General features: G+C 42.8%; 1 protein-coding gene and 3 non-coding genes across 5 annotated transcripts; 3 read left to right on the top strand and 1 right to left on the bottom strand.

Annotated features, from left to right (window-relative positions):
• Nucleotides 1–942: 942 nt before the first annotated feature.
• LOC112842304 (U2 spliceosomal RNA) lies at nucleotides 943–1,133 on the top strand. Its single transcript, XR_003214031.1, has one exon. It is a non-coding gene; the product is annotated as a U2 spliceosomal RNA (small nuclear RNA).
• Nucleotides 1,134–9,488: 8,355 nt separating this feature from the next.
• LOC106098499 (zinc finger BED domain-containing protein 4-like) lies at nucleotides 9,489–12,220 on the bottom strand. 2 transcript variants are annotated; one of them, XM_013273622.3, is made up of 2 exons: nucleotides 11,255–12,220; nucleotides 9,489–10,622 (listed from the first exon to the last, which is right to left on the bottom strand). In XM_013273622.3, the coding sequence occupies exons 1-2, from the start codon at nucleotides 11,538–11,540 to the stop codon at nucleotides 10,174–10,176; spliced, it is 735 nt and encodes a 244-aa protein (XP_013129076.2). In that variant the 5' UTR covers nucleotides 11,541–12,220; the 3' UTR covers nucleotides 9,489–10,173. The 2 variants fall into 2 exon arrangements, with proteins under 2 accessions (XP_013129076.2, XP_013129077.2); XM_013273623.3 differs by having other exon boundaries at nucleotides 11,261–12,220.
• Nucleotides 12,221–13,471: 1,251 nt separating this feature from the next.
• LOC112842336 (U1 spliceosomal RNA) lies at nucleotides 13,472–13,635 on the top strand. The gene has a single exon (XR_003214063.1). It is a non-coding gene; the product is annotated as a U1 spliceosomal RNA (small nuclear RNA).
• Nucleotides 13,636–14,872: 1,237 nt separating this feature from the next.
• Nucleotides 14,873–15,036, top strand: LOC112842325 (U1 spliceosomal RNA). The gene has a single exon (XR_003214052.1). It is a non-coding gene; the product is annotated as a U1 spliceosomal RNA (small nuclear RNA).
• The last annotated feature ends 5,790 nt before the right edge of the window (nucleotides 15,037–20,826 follow it).

The following is a 20,826-nucleotide window of genomic DNA, read 5'->3' as shown; positions in this document are numbered from 1 at the left end:
AGTAAGTCAGTTTCTACCTAATAATTTTATAATTATCAGTTCATGTTGAGACCACTGTGTCGATGAAAAAACGCCCTTTCAGTTTTTCGAGTAGTTTTTAAAAAGTTGCATGTTGACTGACTCGCGGGTCTTCGTGGATATGTGGGGGTGAGGAGGTCTCAACTGCAGTCGCCATTTTGGTAATAATGACTTCTTCCTCACATTAGGCGCGTGTTTATCATAGTCTGCAGAGTGTTTTTAGCATGTTTAGTTCTCAGACAGATTAATTTACGGGAGACTTTTATGAAGTTTGTTGACTCAAAGTATGCGCTAACTTTGTCGCATGTTAGCGGTTAGGATGTTGTCAGACTTTGACTGGTATCTGCTGCTGTTAGTGCTCATGTTGAGGGTGTTCTACAAGACAAACGAGAACTAGAAAAAATATTTTCGTTAATATTTACAATTTGTTCATCGAATTGACTGTTCTAAATACCGGAGCATGTAACATGAAGAGTGCAATTAGCCCTCCGCGCCACCAGAGACCGCTAGTGAAGTTCGTTTTTCTTAACTAGACACGTAAAAACATTAACTCTTTCTGCTAAAGTAAATTAATCTCTTTCGGTAGTGAAAATAGCACTTGTATTTAACGTAATGGGCGTGAGTTTTATAACATTAACATCAATGTTGTTAAATTAACTGTACTACTACTTTTTTGTTTTTGTGCTTCCTATTGGACCGAAGAGTACCACGTGTCCAGGAACGCAGGAGACGCTTGATGTGCTATTATTAGTTAACCTGCGTGAACACGACACCGGTTATACATAATCTGGTGATCCCGTGGCCTGATATGATATCAGACATTATGCGATGGCCTGAAATAAAAACGAGGTGTTTTTTTTTCCGAACCGTGAGTAAGGGAGACGGTGCGGGGAGTGACTCCGTCTGCTCCGACGTATTCCTGGTATCGCTTCTCGGCCTTTTGGCTAAGATCAAGTGTAGTATCTGTTCTTATCAGTTTAATATCTGATACGTCCCCTACCCGGGGACCATATATTAAATTGATTTTTGGAACAGGGAGATGGAATAGGGGCTTGCTCCGTCCACTCCACGCATCGACCTGGTATTGCAGTATTTCCAGGAACGGTGCACCCCCCCTAAACATGTGGAAAACAGTGAAAGTTTAGCTAGTTGGATACAGCACCAGTGCAACTGAGAACCTCTCACAGTTTCTTGTGGTTGATGGTCACCAATCTTGAAAATTGGCACATAAATATTACAACACAACAATAATGCAAACATGTAGTTGCTGCAGACAAAGCAGCACACACACTCTTCCATCTAGAGGGGGAAACAAAACCACATCTACATTTATTGTCTTTAAGTCTTCTATTGATTATTTTCCAATATCCCTTTCTATATATTGGCACATTTATTTCAGTAGAAACAGAAAGCAGCTTGTGATTTAGAGCTATTTCTCATATTTTGTAGGCTTTGTAATATATTTATAATTAGTTCAGTCTGTTACTGTTATCATCTTGGAGCAACTGTAACCCAGACGATTTCCTTAAGGATTATTAATGTATTCTGATTCTGATTAGAGAAGAAAAAGGTGTAGTGCTGATGGATAATATTTTTATTTTGCTTGCAGTAAATATTTTTATTTTATTTAACCTTCATTTATACAGCTAGTTCCATTGTGACTAAATGTCTTATTTATAGTAGTCCAGTCTGCTTCTTAACCCTCTATTATTTTCTCAAGTAGAACCTGGGTCGTCTTTATGTATTTCTCTGAATTTGTCTGAGAGAGAAAATGTTAAACCCTGTGTACGGCAGCCTCGCTCGCAGTGTTGAATCGACTGGCAGAATGCGGCTTCAAGGTCAGTAAAGAAAAACTGCAGCTGGTCCGACCGGAGGTAACTTTTCTGGGCCGGGTGATTGCACACAAATCTGTGGGGTTAATGAGCACACACAGAGACCAAATTCTCACACATCCCAAACCACGAACGGTGAAAGAATTGCTTTCTTTTCTAGGTTTGACAGGTTACAGCAGACAGTTCATTCCAAACTACGCAGGTAAAACCGCCCCTTTAAGGGACCTGATTAAGAAAGTCGGCGCTCGAAATCTGAGGGCTGAGTTGTCTTGGACACCAGCCACAGAGTCCGCGTTCATTTCATTGAAGCAGGATTTGTCGAGGGCCACTGACTTGGCCACGCCAAATTACGATGAACCATTCTACCTGGATGTTTCTGAAACAAATGACATTGTAAATGGTGTATTGTTTCAGAAAAAAGGGGGGAGTAGAGATGTGCTCATGTATGTTAGCATAAAACTGGGCCCAATAGAAGCAAGACACCCAACATGCACACGACACGCAGCAGGGGTCGCAAAAATCATCCAGAAAACAGCACACATAGTAAGGGAACACCCACTGAAAGTGCTCACCACACACAGTGTAGTGGCTTATGTGAACTCACAGGCGTTCACAATGACCCCACTGAAACAACAGAGGTTGAGCAAAGTTTTAGATGCACCTAACCTGACATTCACACATGAAGGGATTAATATGGCAGATTTAATGGGGTCAGGGGAACCACATGATTGCGTGAAGAAAGCCCAGGTTGAAGAGAAAGTGAGAAAGGATCTAAAAGCGGAACCCATAGCAGGAGCAGAGGAGTGGTTCACAGATGGATGCTGCCACAGAGATGAAGAAGGACTTAAAGCAGGGTATGCTGTAGTTCGCAGAGTAGGACAGGAGTATCAGTTAATAGAGGCAGGAAGGATTGAGGGACAGCAGTCAGCCCAGAGAGCTGAAGTGATAGCCCTGATCCGAGCGCTGCGGTTGGCCAAGAACCTGAAAGTGAACATTTACACTGACTCAGCATATGCGTTTGGAGCCGCACAGGTGGAGCTGGCTCAGTGGAAGAGAGCTGGATACAGAACTGCAACCAACGCACCGATCTGCCACAAGAAGGAAATGGAGGAACTGGAGAAAGCCCTAGAGGATCCAGATGAGGTGAGTATTGTAAAATGCAAAGGACATTCACAGGGAGACAATCCGGTGGCAAGAGGAAACCGGACAGCGGATGAAGCTGCAAAAAAGGCCGCAGGCTACAAAGGACAGAGACAAATGGTGCAGGTAACGGCAGAAGAGGAGGGGAGCACCAACACCTTGGAGGAGGTCAGACAGGCTCAGAAGGAAGCATCCCCAGAGGAAAAGGGGGTGTGGCAGGCTAGAGGAGCCTGGCAGGAGGAAGGCCTGTGGAGGAGCCCGGACGGGCGTCCAGTTTTGACGACTAAAATGGCAAAGCAGAAGGTAAGTGAAGCTCATGGACTGGGCCACGTGGGTATAAAACAAATGGAGAAAAACTTGTGTCGATGGTGGCACCCGGAATTAAGGAACATGGTACAGGAGAAGGCCAGAACATGTCTAATCTGTGGAGCACACAATCCCAAACCAGCAGTGAAACCAGAGCCGGGTAAGTTTTTGATCCCTGAGAGACCAGGAGAGGAGATTGTTATTGATTTCACTGACATGATTGAGACAGGCCCCGGTGGTGTGAGGTATTTGTTGGTGTGTGTTGATGCCTTGACCGGCTGGCCCGAGGCTTGGCCAACCCGGAAGGAAGACGCGAAGAGTGTAATAAAGTGTTTGATTAACCATTACATTCCGCGACACGGGTTTCCCCGAAGGATTAGATCAGATAATGGCACACACTTTAAAAACCAGGATCTGCAAGAAGTAGAGAGAATGTTGGGAGTGCAGCATAAATTTGGGACAGTGTATCATCCCCAGTCTCAGGGAAAAGTAGAAAGAATGAATCTGAACTTAAAAAATAAGATGGCTAAAATATGCGCACAAACAGGGTTAAGTTGGGTAGCTGCACTCCCCATTGCTTTGATGACCATACGATGTTCTGTGAATCAGTCAACAGGCTTTACCCCGTACGAGCTGCTGACCGGGAGACAGTTTCCAGCCCCTTGGACAGTGGTCTCGGCGGAGCAGCCCCAGAAAAGGAACAGGTCTCATGCTGAATATTTTAACGAGTTGAAAGCCCTTGTGTCCAGTTTCACAAAACAGGTGACGTGTGAGAACCCCAGAGAGAAAGGAGAGGCCCCTGACGCCAAGGCGGTGTGGCTAAAGGTCATCAAACGCAAGTGGAAGGAACCCAGGTGGACAGGTCCATACGAGGTGACAGGGCGGACGGCTACAGCGGTCCAGCTGAAAGGGAAAGGCGACACCTGGTTCCATTGGACGCAGTGTGCGGCAGCAGACGAGAGCCTAGTGGACGAGGACCCGGCTCCACCGGACACGGGGGCAACAAATCTAAGAGGCAAAATAAATCCTCTCCCCCGTGCAACGGGCCGATCGGTAGTCTACCCGAAAGGCCGAAGCAAGAAGAACCGCTGAGGAGGAGGTCGCCGCGCCTACAGAAAGGAGCAACCACAAACTGAGTGGCCGGAGAAGGGTAGCTGAAAAAGAGAAAAAGCAAGCAGCAAAGAGACACAGAAAAACCACGCTTTGTATTCTTTTATTTTTAATCATTAAATACACGCTGAAAAATGCCACGCCGTGAATTAGACCCTCATGAAGAGAGGGCACAAATTAAAATATTACTTGTTATTGTGAGTTTGATGTCTGTGATGATATTAATTATGGCCGTATGTTTGCTCGTTTATACTCTGCAGAAAAACCCAAGCGAACTGTCCGGACCCGGAGGCCAGCCCACTCCAGCACCACAAGAGGGATCGTTCGCCGAAACGGGGCCAAGGGTGAGAACAAAGCGTGAAATCTCGGGTATCAAGGATGGGTGTCTCAGCAGATATAAGGGGCTAGAGCTGGACTACGTTAAAGGGTCCACAAGTGCGTATACGTTTGACTTATGTGAAGTGATAGATTGCGAAGGGGTAAATAGCAGCTGGAGGGGATATGATGTGTGGATTTGTAGTCACCCTGCCATATGCACACGGGGAGGGAGCCCTCACTCCAGTCGGGGAAGTCACGCTGTCCTGGGGTCTTATACTGCAGGCCAGTGGTGTATTCCTGGTTGGGGGAATGTGGTAGGATGGACCGGAGTGGGGTGGCAGCCGCAAGTGCCTGAAGGGTTAAAAGGGATAGCAATACAGAGGGATTTTTCCACTTCTCAGAACCCCATCACCCTTTCCCTGGGTCCTTGGAATGCTCTCCCTAGGTCAGAAAGTCCGGGAGGTGTGTTTTACCTGGTAATCGGGATAGATATGGTGGGAACAGATCCGACAGGGGTAATTAGGATAAATCTTGTCAACCCAAAACCCAAGCCAGTAGGAAACGAGTCGTCCACCGCAGCACCAGAGGAACGGGAACCAAAAGCCAGGCGAGTCCTCACGGTAGATTATACGAGGTTAAAACCAAAGGATTTGATAGAACGCGCCACCGGGTTCAGTGACAGCAACCTGTGGCTGGACTGGATGGCATTAAATGCCGAGGAGCAGCAAGTGTCAAATTGTGTGGCTTGTGCGTCGGCTAGACCACGTTTGTTCACAGAACCAGCACCACTACATCCAGAGGATCAGTGGGGCTATGACTGTATGCTGCAACTGACCAGAGGAGTGGTGAGCACTGGAAACTGCACGGTGTTGTCCAGTTTATTTCCCCCAACCGATAAACATACGAAGGCGGGACCATTTATGCCGAAAAAAGATAATTATACGTGTTTTAAGTTCTCCACAGATCACGTGAAATATGAGGTGGGAGAAATTGACCCAAGTTGGTGTTTGGTTACCAAAACGGGGAGAACCACAAACAATGTAAGTGATGCAAACACTTTGATTGGGACCTGGGCTAGAAGTGGGCTTTATTATTACTGTGGACACAAAACTCTTTTGGCTCGTGTTCCTCTGGGAAGCGTGGGGACGTGCGCAATGGTGAGGCTAGGTGCGCCACTTATGTTAATAGGAAACTGGGTGAAGGCATTCCCAAAGCACGACACACGCACACTGACAGCTAGGCGCAAGAGACACGTTCTGGGAAAAAGAGGGGCTGAGGGAACACATGCTTATGATCCTAGGATGGACTCGCCGACCTGGATAGACTCAATAGGAGTGCCCAGGGGAGTTCCAAATGAGTATAAGCTTGCAGATCAAATAGCTGCCGGGTTTGAAAATATTCCAATAATCGCTGCTCTCTTTCCTGTGACCCCTAACAAGAATGTGGATAGAATTAATTATGTTCACTATAATCTGCTGAGACTCTCTAACCTTACTCGAGATGGGATGGAAGGGCTAGTGGAGCAAGTGGGTCCGACCTCGTTGATGGGGGTGCAGAATAGAATGGCTTTAGACATGCTGTTAGCAGAACGAGGCGGTGTATGTGCGATGTTCGGTGATCAATGCTGTACTTTTATTCCTAATAACACGGCTCCAGACGGGTCAGTCACTCGAGCTTTAGAGGGGCTGAAAACGCTCTCTAAGACCATGCACGAACATTCGGGAATTGAGAATCCGCTGGATGACCTCGGTCTTCGGACAGTGGAAAGGGTTTGTACTTCCCATTATGCTTTCATTAGCTGTGTTGGTGGGTATTTTGGTGACCTGTGGCTGTTGTCTCATTCCTTGTGCCCGAGCTCTGTTAGAAAAGGTGATCACGAAGGCAGTGGATCCAGGAGCAGAAGCCCACATACCCATGATGCCTTTGATGGACATGGGAGTCGCTGTGTGGGACGAGGAGTGAAGCACCTGAAAGTATGGTGACCTCTGGTCAGTCAGAGGTCAAAAGGGGGAATGAGGGGTCTGAAAAGTGCTTTTGCCATGATGTAATCTGTAATTTCCACAAAGTATGCTGATCAGTGTAATTTTCAATGATTGAACTGTAGTAGAGACGAGCAAACATATTGGTAGATCTGAGAAGAGAGAACTTTTGTTATGAAAATGATTTTAATCTTTTACACATGATTGCATTTGAGCTTATTAAAGAGCTGTGGCTCCTGGTCAAGTGAAGGTCAGAAACTCTTGGCAGGCGTTAAGGATCAGCCAATACACGGTGAGGACAGGAGCTCTGAAAGGAATGGCAACACACCTGCTTACATGACATACGCCTGGAGTGATTTTTTTATCTTTTATTACTTATATTCTTTAGAGTTAAGATTTAAGTTTTTATCATTTATACCTTATATCTTTTGAGTAAGTTTTAAGTTTCAGTTATGTTCAGTTTGAGTAAGTTTCCTTCATGGTTCGAGTGTGACATTTACCCTAGAAATCACACAGAGTTCAGCTGTGTAGGTGCACAGGCCTTATGTCTGGCTAAGACGAGAGGTGTGAGGTTAGCAGAGGTGCAGACGGGGTCATGACACATACATAGCCTACACAGCAGGCACCCACACATACACACACACTCACACATACACACACACACACCATAACAGATCTATTTTGGTAGGTAAGAAGTGAAGATGTGTTTTTGCTGCAATTGCAAATTGTGCCGGCAGATTGTCAGATGCTTACAGGAAGTATACCTGATCTACGGGAAGATAAGGAAGCGTACGTGGGGCGACACCGGGATGGAGATGAGACGTAATGTTCTGTAAACTATGTTAAAGTTAGCAGGAACATTTTGTGGTTTAAGTGATGTAAGCTGTACTTTGTCTATTTTTGCAAAAGAGGGGGGCTTTGTTATTGTACCCATATAAAACCTTTGTCTAATCATCGTGAGTTCAGTTCGATTGCTGACTTTGCCCAGCTTCGGACTCCACGCGTGTTATCAATAAATCTTTGCTTTGATCACATCTTCCGGACCAGAGTTGTTATTTGCTTGTGAGCCCTCCGTACTCCTTTTCTCCAACTTTTGAACCTTAACATTCCAGTGACGTATAACAGTCTCTTGCTATGAAAACTATTCTGTTGCTCATGAAACAAGTGGCTGTGTTACCCAGCAGCTCTCTGTGAGCTATGGGTTTGGTCTTTATGTATATGTTTATTATCGCTAGTGCTTTACTCTTAAAGTTGGCTCATTCCTTGGTAAATTTGACTATGGCTATATCAGCTGCAGCTATGGGTTATTTTTGTAATAGATTAATCTATCGATGTTTTTTTTTTTTCACCCATCATGTTTCATTTGTCAAAAAAGACACCCAAACCTTTTGTATTTATGTGCCATCTGAAATTCTAATTTTTTTAAAGAAAATATTTTCTTAAATGCCAAAATATATAAATGCGCTCAAGTAGAGTCAAAGCCAAATAAGGTAAAATAAATGTGCAATCTAAACCAAGGCATAAAAAATGAATCCTTACTGTCTTCTTAGAAGCCTTTGAGTTTTTGTACATGCGTCTGCTTGTTGTTGTGTGGTGGCTGCAATGCAGAGATGCGAGTATATCAGCAGTCTGAAGTTTGCCTTTGATGCAAAGTTTTTATGCTGCTGCAAACAAGATGTTATGATGGTGTAGACATTAATTAATATTAACAATAATTTAGTGTCCAACATAACGTCACTGCTGCTGTGGTGATGTCAGTGTTTCTTTTTAAAACTGGGCCCTGCGTTTGCTTAATATTGTCAGACTTTTTATTCACACGCTGCTCCTAAATATGTTTGTATTGCAGGTCTGTTTTTAGTTGCAAATGTAGGTGAAACACATGCGTTTACATCTTTCAACACATCGGCGGGCTACAGAGCCGGGCATTAAACGAAGCATTGAAGCAAAGACTGTGTTGAGGATTTTTTATAATCCAATTATTCAAAATACTCGATGAATCGCTGCAGCCCTGTTTCGCTGCAAGAAGTGTAATTCTTGCAAAATGCATGCATTGAAATTGCATTTAAAGTAAGAAAAGGCTTCAGCTCTCCTCTAATATTTTTTTTTAATTTTGATTTTGGATCTGGACAGTTACTGAGGGACACCTGTGAGACAAGGGAGAATAGTAGGAAATATTAATCCAGCTATCACCCCCTCATCATCTTGTTTCCTTTCAGTGTGAAATTGGACAGGAATGCTACTCTGCGGAATGTCTGATGTAGTTCCAGATATCTGGCTAATAGCAGTATCTCATCTGGACCATTTGGTGCCATTTGTTTTTCTCTGCAGCTGTTGTGTATTTCACCAAGTAGAGCTGGGCGATATAAGATTTTGTCATATCACGATATGTTTTTTTCATTTCAGGCGATAATGATATATATCATGATATATAAGCCAAATAACTTTATTTGTAAGATTTAAATGTGCCGTTGCTCACAAGTAAAATGCAAAATAATCAGCAGCTTGTTTTGATTTAAATATTTATTTCCCATAATAAGTTCAACAGGGTAGATGTACTTAAGGAACATGAGACTTCAGTTTCAGATAAATAAAGGCAAATATTGCAAACTACACAAAAGGCAGCCGCTAAAGCGTTTAAGTTTCAAAATAGAACAAACAAAACAGACTACTAAATTGTCAATTCCACTTAGAAACAAAATATTAATTCTAAAAATAAATCTTAGTTTGTTTTACAGAAGAACAGACAAAATTGACTAACTTTTGTCAATATCAAATAAACTGAGAACTAAAAGGAAATTCTCAATCTCTCCTTGTTGTATAGCTTAGCTTTTCAAACAGTTTTAAAATAAAGATGCTAACAGAACATTCTTTAAATCCTAGGTGCACATCCAAGGTGCAACTATATATATAAAAAACTTTAGTCTGACAAAAGCCTACAGGTTGCGGGACAGGAAGACATGTCTATCCACTGCTTCAGGCTTTAAAGCGGCCCTGTGGCAAGTCACAATATTACCCCCTGTACTAAATACCCTCTCAGAGGGGCTGCTGGTTGCGGGGATGCACAGGTAGCGCTTTGCCAGGCAGCTAACTCTTGGGAAGCTTCTGTCGTTGATTTTCCACCACTCAAGTGGGTCCATTTCACTGTCTGCATCAGGTGCCAGCCCGTACTTTTCGAGCTCCTTTTCAACTGTCTCTTTCTCAGTGAGTCCTGTGCTGGTGGGGTGGGATTTCTTAAAGAAACTGCCCAATGACTTTCTCTGTTTCTTCTGGGTTGGTAGTGCTGCAGCAGCTCCACCATCTTCTGTTTCCTCTGTGTCTGAACATCTCAGACACTGCTCTCATTTTGATGGCATCAACGTGTTCTGCATTAATGTATTGTACCTTGAAGCACGGATCTACCAGGGTTGCAACATCAAGAAGTTCATTTATAATCTGGTCATTGTGCTTTTCATCAAGGTATGCCATGACTGTCATCTTAAGGTCTTTTGTAAGTTGTGTTTCATCCTCAATGGTTTCAGAATCTGTGTTCTGAAAAGGTGAAGCATCGGCTTGAGGTAGGACACACTCACGTAAGACTCTCCAGAAAGTGAATCTGTGAACTCCAGTAGTGGGTTCAGGGCCCCATGCACCGACTCCAGAACATCTAGATCTTGCCAGGAGGGAACCGAGTGCCTGGTCTTCTTATCTGCACTGAGGACCTGAGAGATGGCTTTATGTTGCTCCAGAACCCTCCCAACCATTTTTTGGCGTGAGCCCCACCTGGTGGGCGACTCTGTCACTAACTTGTGCTGGGGTAGGTGAAGCTCCTCCTGAGCAGCAGCCAATTCCCTTTTCTTCTTCCAAGAGAAACTGAAGGCAGCCACCACTCTCTTACACACGGCCACAGCTCGCTCCACCCTCTTGTCTTTGCTGGCTTTTTCTGTGGATAAAAAGGTAAATAATAGCACATATTAACCTCAGAAATTAATTTAAGATTTTTGATTTTTTTTTTTCAGTCACAATTAAAATTCACAGCCCTGAAAACCCACTTACTAGAACTTCATTGCTATGATTGTACTTTTCTAAAACATAACCTTTTAAATTTTGCTGACAGAGTGACCAAAACCTTTTTTCTTATATTTATTGAAAAGGTGACAGAGGCTGGTGTTATCAACATCATTGTTATATTTGCCGTTTTCATCACTTGTTCTTTTTGTCTTGAATTGCCCCATTTGGTGGAATCATGATTTAATGTTCTTTATAGGAAAAAGAGCCGAGGTTCTGTATTAGCCAATTGGGATCCTGATAGAACCCAAAAATTCTAAATTTTATTTGGCATATTTTGTCAACTTGATTTACACTGAGGAGTGACTGAATATTTGCCTATTATGCATGCCAACAGCAACTATTACCTCAAATAAATAGGCTGACATGAAGAATATTCTTTCTGATGTTTATTTTTTAACAATAACCATGGAAGTGATTTAGATCTCTAGCTCTTAATATATTTACATGGGCTCAAAAACACAATTAAAAAAGGCATTTTTAATTTTATTCTGCTCCCCAGCTTACCGATACCTGAGTGAAGTCGATGTCTGAAGCACTGCAGTCGGGTCCAGTTGTTCAGGGATGTGGCCTTCACTATATTTGTCCCACTATCGGTTGTGATGCAGACTTGTTTGTCTTCACTCAGTCCCCAGAATGCAAGCGCTTCTGACAGTCCTAATGCAGTTACTTCACCCGTATGGTCGTCAGGAAGGTAGGCAGTTTGAAGACATTTGCTTTTCAGATTCCAGTCTTGGTCGATATAGTGGGCAGTAAGGCTAAGGTAAGGTTCTGACGTGCGACTTGACCACATGTTGGATGTAGTAGCGAAGAACGACACAGTTTGTAGCTCCTCAACAGCCTCATCTCTCTATATAGCTTTGGAAGCGCAGTCTGAGAGAAATGTTTACGTCCAGGGAGTTGGTAATGAGGATCCATTACCTTAATTAGCTGCTTGAATCCTTCATTTTCGACCGTGTTTATTGGTAGCATGTCTTTAGCAAGACAGTAGGCTATGGCATTTGTTATGTCGCTATGTCTCTTAGCTTTTTTGTCATATGTTAAGACGCTGGAGAAAGCCGACTCAATTGACTGTTGCTCCTTCGCAGGGATTCCCCTGGTTGTTTTCGATGACAAATTGGCGCTTTCAGTCAGAGATTGAGCGTGCTCTAGTGGGTGGCACTGCTTCAGGTGATAAAAAAGGTTTGTTGTATTTCCAGACTTTGTGGGAACGTGCTTTCGGCACAATTTGCAGTGCGCGCTACTCTGTTTTTTGTCAGACTTCAAATAGCCGAAATACCTCCACACTACGGAACTTCTCTGGCCCTTCCTTTCGACAATCTCTCCGGCATTGGAACCGTCATCTGTGTTCTCTTCGGTAACTTGGTCACCCAAGCTCTCGGTTGACTTTTCTCTAGTCGGCACACTCATTTTCTCCATTACCCGGCCGGCACGGCGGCTGGCTGCTTCCCAAACAAATACACATGTGCGGCTTGGCACTTGTGCTGTACATAACAAGTCACGTGACGTGACGCTGCGACTGTGATTGGTTCGGCTCTGCGCTACTTAATTTGGATTGGCTGTTCTTTTTTTTAAAGAGAGGAAGAGAGAGAGATGAGGTCTATCGCAATAGTTTCATTTTTCTATCGAGAAAAAGTTATTTCGCAATACATATCGTTATCGTTCTATCGCCCAGCTCTATCACCAAGCATGACGTTTATATTTGTTAGTTCAGGTGTACCACATACTTCTCTTCCACTGGCTTGGATGTCCTCTCTAAGAAGAAGAAGCATACTTCTGCAGTCATGGCAGTCCAGGCTTTGTTATGTGCAGAAGGGCCTAAACTCAACTCCAGCTGCAGCATTTGTTCTTGGTCCCTGTGAGCTGCCGGAAACTCGTGCGGTGGAGTTGTCCCTAATCTGTGTTTTCTGATAGGTCAGTCGATCTTGTCTTTGTCACTGTTATCACTGGTCAAGGTAAACATTCAGAGTACAGCAAATTTACAACCCAGAGAGGAAATGCCCAAAGCCTGGTACTGGCTGCAGACGTTTAAAAATGGACTCGCATTGAGTAATCAAATGGCAAGAGCGAGAGTCGGCCAAGAGCAATTAGAAATGGAATGGAGCCAGATGTGAATGAATCTCCAATAAAAGCAGTGACAGGTTCAAATAGTTTTGTTTGACCTACTGAGTCAAACATTGAGATGAATCTGAAGCTGCAGAATGTAGCTTGAAATCATCACTAAAGTGAGTGTTCCTGCTCCAGGACAGTAGGGGGCAGCAGCAGGAGGACAGTAAGCTGTTCAGCAGCAGAGAACAAAGGAACAGGAAGTGGTTGTGCTGTTAGCAGAAAACGTGTGCTTTTATGTGTTTTTTTTTTTTCTTTTTTTCTGAACATCAGACGTGAATTAAACGGTTTTCAGCTGCAGTTTGATTTCACTTGGAGTTACTTGAACTTCCTGTTGGTTTGTTGGTGGATTTAAGGAGGTTAAATGGATGAAAAATTGTGATCTTTCAGTTAGCTTTTACTGTACAGATGCAGCAATGCATGATGGGAAAGTCTCTCTGTATTTTTAAAACTAAATAACCTGATGTGGCTTTGTTGGAAGCTCCTTCCTGTGTATATAAATAGTGTGTAGTCCCAGCCTCCTGCAAGCTGTGTTTGTGCTGATAGTGGGATTGTGAGCACCGTGAGTGTGCAGGGTTTGTGTGTGAAAGAGTCCCCCAAGTGCGAGATGAACAACTCATACTTACCTGGCAGGGGAGATACCATGATCAAGAAGGTGGTTCACCCAGGGCGAGGCTCAGCCATTGCACTCCGGTTGTGCTGACCCCTGCGAATTCCCCAAATGTGGGAATCTCGACTGCATAATTTCTGGTAGTGGGGGACTGCGTTCGCGCTCTCCCCTGATCACATGTTCAAAGAAATCAGAGAAGCAGATATTTAGTGTTTTGGTGTTGATTAAGTCTCAGAAAATCTCTCAGTTCTTTGAGGAAGATATTAGTGAAAGCTTTGTGTCTTTTCACTGAAGTCCTTTGTGCACTGCAGAGCACATTGTCACCTCCAGAGTGTTAATCCACTTAACAAACAACAGTTTCTTATTTAATCCAGGACAGTCATGTTAGGGAAGTCATTTTTGTCCATGTGCAGAAAGACAGCCTGTTTTTTGTCTCTTTTCTTTCCTCTAATGGTTCCACAGCAGCCAGCGTGTGTGTTATGCAGATTGTGGAAGAGGACAGGGCTGGTATAACAGTTACCCAAAGTGTAGTCACCACCAAGCAAAGAAAAGGGTTTAAAGATCTATGACAGATGAGCAGCTCAGACCATAATTTATGTCGAACTCACTATTCCGTGTGTAAACAAAAAACTGTCATGTGTAACCCGGTGCCCAATCAGCTCGAACAAACCGTTTGTGTTCCCGCTTTGTGGGCTTGTCCCTCATATAATACTTCATGGCAGTGGTAGCCTTACATGCCACCATTCTCTAATGTGTGCAGATGTTTTTTGAAAACTGGAAAAGAGCTTTGCAGGCAGCGAAATTTAGACGATAGAGTGGCAGTTCAGACTGATTAAGACAGAAAATCATCTCACTGCTTCTTGCTGTTGTTCACAGACAACGAAGCGCTTAGAATAAATGTGTGCAATAAACAGTGTTGTTCCTGCTCCGGGACAGTAGGGGGCAGCAGCAGGAGGACAGTGAACTATTCAGCAGCAGAGAACAAAGGAACAGGAAGTGGTTGTGCTGTTAGCAGAAAACGTGTGCTTTATGCGTCTTTTCTTTTTTTCTGATCATCAGACGTGAATCAAACAGTTTTCAGCTGCAGTTTGATTTCACTTGGAGTTATTTGAACTTCCTGTTGGTTTGTTGGTGGATTTAAGGAGGTTAAATGGATAATAAATTGTGATCTTTCAGTTAGCTTTTACTGTACAGATGCAGCAATGCATGATGGGAAAGACTCCCAGTATTTTATTCAAACTAAATAACCACCTAATGGGGCTTTGTTGGAAGCTCCTTCCTGTGTATATAAATAGTGTGTAGTCCCAGCCTCCTGCAGGCTGTGTTTGTGCTGATAGTGGGATTGTGAGCACCGTGAGTGTGCAGGGTTTGTGTGTGAAAGAGTCCCCCAAGTGCGAGATGAACAACTCATACTTACCTGGCAGGGGAGATACCATGATCAAGAAGGTGGTTCACCCAGGGCGAGGCTCAGCCATTGCACTCCGGTTGTGCTGACCCCTGCGAATTCCCCAAATGTGGGAATCTCGACTGCATAATTTCTGGTAGTGGGGGACTGCGTTCGCGCTCTCCCCTGATCACATGTTCAAAGAAAACAGACAAAAATACATACCCAGGCAGTCAAGTTCATGATATTTATTAACTCTCAGGGTTTGAACTTGTGTAGTACAGAGTTAACAGGAGCATCTGCTGTGGCTGAGTTGTTCAGTAGAATCTTGAAGTTCCCACTTTTCTCCACAAGAGGCCAGTAGACTTGTTAGGTGGTGTGTGGTTTGTCTCTGGACTTTGAGGGATGTTATCACGCTTTGTGCTAAAAACGTGTTGAATGAAAATTACCATAAGAAGTTTTAAGTTTACCAACTTAAGTGTGCTGCTTTCATGGACACACAACAGAAAGATGTTTGGGCTAACTTATAACTGTGAGAACTGTGTGACCTGGGACATCTGTGACTGTTTTCAATGGGAATGAAACCACAAAAATTCAGTGTTGTGAGGAATCACTGTATTTCACGGAGGACTTGCCGATATGGAAAAAAAATCTCATTGTAGTTTTAAATTAGGGCTGCAGAAATTCATCGAGTATGTTGATAATTCGATTATAAAAGGCTTTGCTTCAATGCTTCGTTCAGTGCCCGGCTCTGTAGTTCACCAATGTGTTAAATGATGTAAATGCAAGCATTTCACCCACATTTGCGACTAGAAACAGACCTGCAATACAAACATATTAAGGAGCAGCATGTGAATGAAAAGTTTGACAACATTAAGCAAACACAGGGCCCAGTTTTAAACCAAAACACTGATAACACAGCAGCAGTGACTGTTGTGTTATTAGTGGCCCACTTTAACGTGAAGCTGGAGTCGCTGCTAAGAGACGGAGCTGTTACTGGGACGGTGAACTCAAGTTGAGGAAAAGACCACATTTCTGGTGTTCAGAACAGGAGCACTGTTCCAATAATCACCACTAAAACCTTTACTGGAAAAAAAACTAGCAGGCGTCTTTCATCAAAGCACCTGATCAACAAAATCCAACATTAAGAAAACTAAACTTTATAGCTGCTTCATCCAGCACCAATTGTGTTACACAGAAGACAATCTGCAGTAAAGCTACACAAGTAAGCATCTAAACAGTGAACTTAGTCCTAACTTAACCTGACCAGTTAAATTTAGAGATGGCACGATACCACTTTTTTATGTCCGATACTGATATCATAAATTTGGATATCTGCTGATACCGATATGAATCCGATATAGTGTGTTTTTTTTTTAATCAATAAAACTGTTTTTTTTAATATCTTGCTGCTTTTTGTATAAGTTCATACTCAAGTTAAAAAAAAAACCAAAACACTAAAGCTATTCTGTTATACTTGTATGCAAAAAATCCATCCATCCATCCATCCATTCGCTTCCGCTTATCCTTTTCAGGGTCGCGGGGGGCGCTGGAGCCTATCCCAGCTGTCATAGGGCGAGAGGCGGGGTACACCCTGGACAGGTCGCCAGTCTGTCGCAGGGCCAACACACAGGGACAGACAACCATTCACTCGCACATTCACACCTAGTGACAATTTCGATTAACACTGATCAATCTAATAAACTTAAACCTACCTACTCCATCCTCCCTATTCTGGTATTTTAAAGAGTAAGCAACCTAACTGATAGGGTTCTAAAACTCCCAGCAAAAAAAAATAAAAATAGGCAACCACCCACCCTCCACCTCGTGATGCTTAATCGATGTAATCAACTTTAATTTGATGCAGTGTGAAAAAAAAAAAAATGCACAGAAATCAATAATTTTTCAAGAATAATTAAATAGATTCAACATCTTTCTTCAACAGAATTGCAGACTGCACAGATGGTATCTTCCCAAAGGAAAAAGTACTATAGCTTACTAGGGTATATTAGACTTAATAGTTACTATATACAGTAATGGACTTCTATACATTTTACATCAGATTAAAACTTTGGGTGTAAGATTCAGATAATTATTTATTAAAAGCGAGACATTTTAAATGAGAATAAGAAAGAAAAGTATGTCTTTGTGCCCCCTTTTCCCTGTTAATGCCCTATCGGCCCCCCTGGCTAAACCTTGCTAGATCCGCCCCTGCACAGTTACCAGCCGTCAGCTACGTAGAAAAGGATCCTGGTGTAGAAAGTAATATTAAATACATTCTAACAACAGCTTATCAAGCTTAAACGTGCTGCTGTTGTTCAGCCGCTGGTTTCCTCTTTCTGGTGCAAAGTGGGCCAAAAACAAAGAAGAGAGACGGAGTCGCGACAGAAAAGCCGATCAGCTGATCATTGATCAGTTTCACGATTGAAGTAGCAGCAGGAGAGGGAGAGAATGAGAGGCAGTCGCTCCATATATCGGTTGTTAAGCTTAACGCGGGAATGCTTTACAAACATTCAGAGATGAACTTACACACTTGCTTTACTTCTCTCTGGGATAACTTCTTAGGACAGGGGTCGGCAACCCGCGGCTCCGGAGCCGCATGCGGCTCTTTAGTCCTTATTTTGCGGCTCCGGGTGGTTTGGGAAAATAGAAGTATTTCGCTGAAGTGCATTTCATTTGTGTTTAGTTCTTTTTTTTAACTTGTAGTTCTAAATTGGAAGATTATTGTGATTTTGAAATATAAAAATAAAATGATATCTTATTATTTTTTTCATTGCTCAAAATAAGCGTCACACTCGGAAGCCGGTTTACCCGCCGAAACGCCGTGCATTTATCGAGACTTTCAACCCCAGATAGGCCAATTATGGATCTTCGGATCCACATTATGTCGGCAGCTGTTCTCCACCGTGAACTATGTTAAAAACAAACACCGCTCACGCCTCACAGATGACAGCTTACAGTCCTGCATAAAGATGAAAGCCCCGATTTGCAGACGCTGTGCAGAGGCGCGATTGCGGGTGCCGCTCAGGTGCCTCCGACTCCCATGCAGCGGCGCTGCAGACCACGCCCCGCCACACACATTAACAAGGTAAAATAGATATTTAGGCAGAATTTTGCAAATATCTTTTTTTTTTTTTTTTTTTTTAGCAGCATAGTGCTTTTTTTCCAATTACTTTTTAAAAGTCAGGTCAAGGCTCCAAAAGCCCAAAGGCGATATAAGGGTGGCGGCTCACAACAGTTTTTGTTTGCTACATGGATCATTTTAGTTCAGCTGGGTGTCTTTCCTTTTGTTATATTTCTTTAAGAGTTCAAAATGTGTTGATTACATAAATAAAATGTAATTTTCTCTGTAGCACTTCATGGATTTCATAAGCAACACACCTTAGTTGCTCTGTGGATTCTTTTAAAAAGCAGTTAAAAACTTTTCTGTTCAAACAAGCCTTTTGTTGATCTACGTATTTTATATTCTTTACATTATTTACATTTGATCTTTTACATTGTGTATAATGTCTATTGATTGTATTGTTTATTTTAATATTTGTGTACAGCGCTTTGTGACTGCCTGTCTGTGAAAAGCACTTAATAAATAAACTTTACTTACTTACTTTAGTTGTTCACACAAAGCACAAAGGTAAAAAAACAATATATACAGTGTTATCTTCATTTTAGATTTCAAAAAGTATTTGCGGCTCCCAGTGTTTTCTTTTGCGTGGAAACCGGGTCCAAGTGGCTCTTTGGGTGTTAAAGGTTGCAGACCCCTGTCCTAGGAGATGAAATGCCGGATTGCTAGCGAGGCTACAAATACACACAGCCGCTCTATCACGTGACTCACACTGCTCCGACGTACTACGGTTATGAGCCGAGTTACGCCATGTCGCAAGTTTTTTGAGGTGCTCTTTTGATATTTAATGGATTGGATTACATTTTTTTATTTCCCTCCGATATCCGATCCAGTAATTTACGTCAGTATCGGACCGATACGATACGTAATATCGGATCGGTCCATCTCTAGTTAAATTAAACACCTTGCTGATAGCTAAAGGCAGCCGTCCTATTTTACATGAGGCTAAAGGGGCATGATGCGTGTAGTAGACATTATTTATTTCAAAATGTTTTCATAACATTTTTTCAGATTTAAATTGAAATATTATAAAATAATGTGTTAGTCAGATTACATTGCGTGTTTTTTCACAAGCCAATAAAACTGTACATGGGCCAGTAAAACTCTGTGATACTGAGGGTTGTTTATTTGACTTTGACCTTTGACTGTACTTTGAGATTATTTATTAATAATTGTAATATGGCACATAAAAGGTTTATTTGTTTGTTTTTTGACAGGTGTTCAATTTAATTCAATTCAATTCAGTTTTATTTATATAGCGCCAAATCACAACAACAGTAGCCTCATGCCGCTTTATATTGTACAGTAGATCCTACAATAAAAGATACAGAGAAAAACCCAACAATCATATGACCCCCTATGAGCAAACACTTTGGCGACAGTGGGAAGGAAAAACTCCCTTTTAACAGGAAGAAACCTCCGGCAGAACCAGGCTCAGGGAGGGGCGGCCATCTGCTGTGACCGGTTGGGGTGAGAGAAGGAAAACAGGATAAAGACATGCTGTGGAAGAGAGACAGAGATTAATAACAGATATGATTCGATGCAGAGAGGTCTATTAGCACATAGTGAGTGAGAAAGGTGACTGGAAAGGAAAAACTCAATGCATCATGAGAGTCCTCCGGCAGCCTACGTCTATTGCAGCATAACTAAGGGAGGATTCAGGGTCACCTGGTCCAGCCCTAACTATATGCTTTAGCAAAAAGGAAAGTTTGAAGCCTAATCTTGAAAGTAGAGATAGTGTCTGTCTCCTGAATCCAAACTGGAAGCTGGTTCCACAGAAGAGGGGCCTGAAAACTGAAGGCTCTCCCTCCCATTCTACTTTTAAATACTCTAGGAACAAGAAGTAAGCCTGCAGTGCGAGAGCGAAGTGCTCTAATAGGGTGATATGGTACTACAAGGTCATTAAGATAAGATGGGGCCTGATTATTTAAGACCTTGTATGTGAGGAGCAGGATTTTGAATTCAATTCTGGATTTAACAGGAAGCCAATGAAGGGAAGCCAAAACAGGAGAAATATGCTCTCTCTTTCTAGTCCCTGTCAGTACCCTTGCTGCAGCATTTTGGATCAGCTGAAGGCTTCTCAGCGAGTTTTTAGGACATCCTGATAATAATGAATGACAGTAGTCCAGCCTGGAAGTAATAAATGCATGAACTAGTTTTTCAGCATCACTCTGAGACAGGATATTTCTAATTTTAGAGATCAGCACAGCGCATCACCAGGCCTGAACTACCAGCCATGCAGGATCTCTATAGACAGTGCTGCATGAGCAAGTCGCAGCGGATCCTCTCTGATCCCAGACACCCCACCCACAGACTTTTCACACTCCTGCCGTCCGGCAGGCAGTTCAAGAGCATGCAGACCCACACTACCAGACACAGAGACAGTTTTTACCCACAAGCCATCAGGCCTTTTAACTGCTGACATTCTATACACACCATCACACACTCACTACAATTACAGGACTCTGCACACTGTCACATCAACTAATGCCACTTAAATGCTCATTGCACAAGTTTTGCACAAACTGTAAATACCAACTTGTCTTAAATTCTCTAAATATTTAATACTTTTGTTGTTTTCTTCTTAATTTAACTGTACACTTCTATATGCTTATGTAAAGCTGAGGAGCACGAGCCAAAGAATTTCATTATGGGTAAATGTGGCTACACTGTTTATCTGTACATGACAATAAAACTTGAAACTTGAACTACACCACTGGGCAGAAAACGTTCCCTCTAAGACAAAAGGTAAAGTAAAGGAACACACACAGAAAGAAAGCTCTTAAAATGTGGTTATCCCAATCAGATAGCTATTGAAGCTATCTGAGGCTGTGTTTCACCTGTTGACCCCAGGATTA

Source organism: Oreochromis niloticus, linkage group LG14 (assembly GCF_001858045.2).
Source record: "Oreochromis niloticus isolate F11D_XX linkage group LG14, O_niloticus_UMD_NMBU, whole genome shotgun sequence".
In the NCBI taxonomy this organism is placed as follows: domain Eukaryota; kingdom Metazoa; phylum Chordata; class Actinopteri; order Cichliformes; family Cichlidae; genus Oreochromis; species Oreochromis niloticus.
This window is presented reverse-complemented; position numbering and strand designations above follow the sequence as displayed.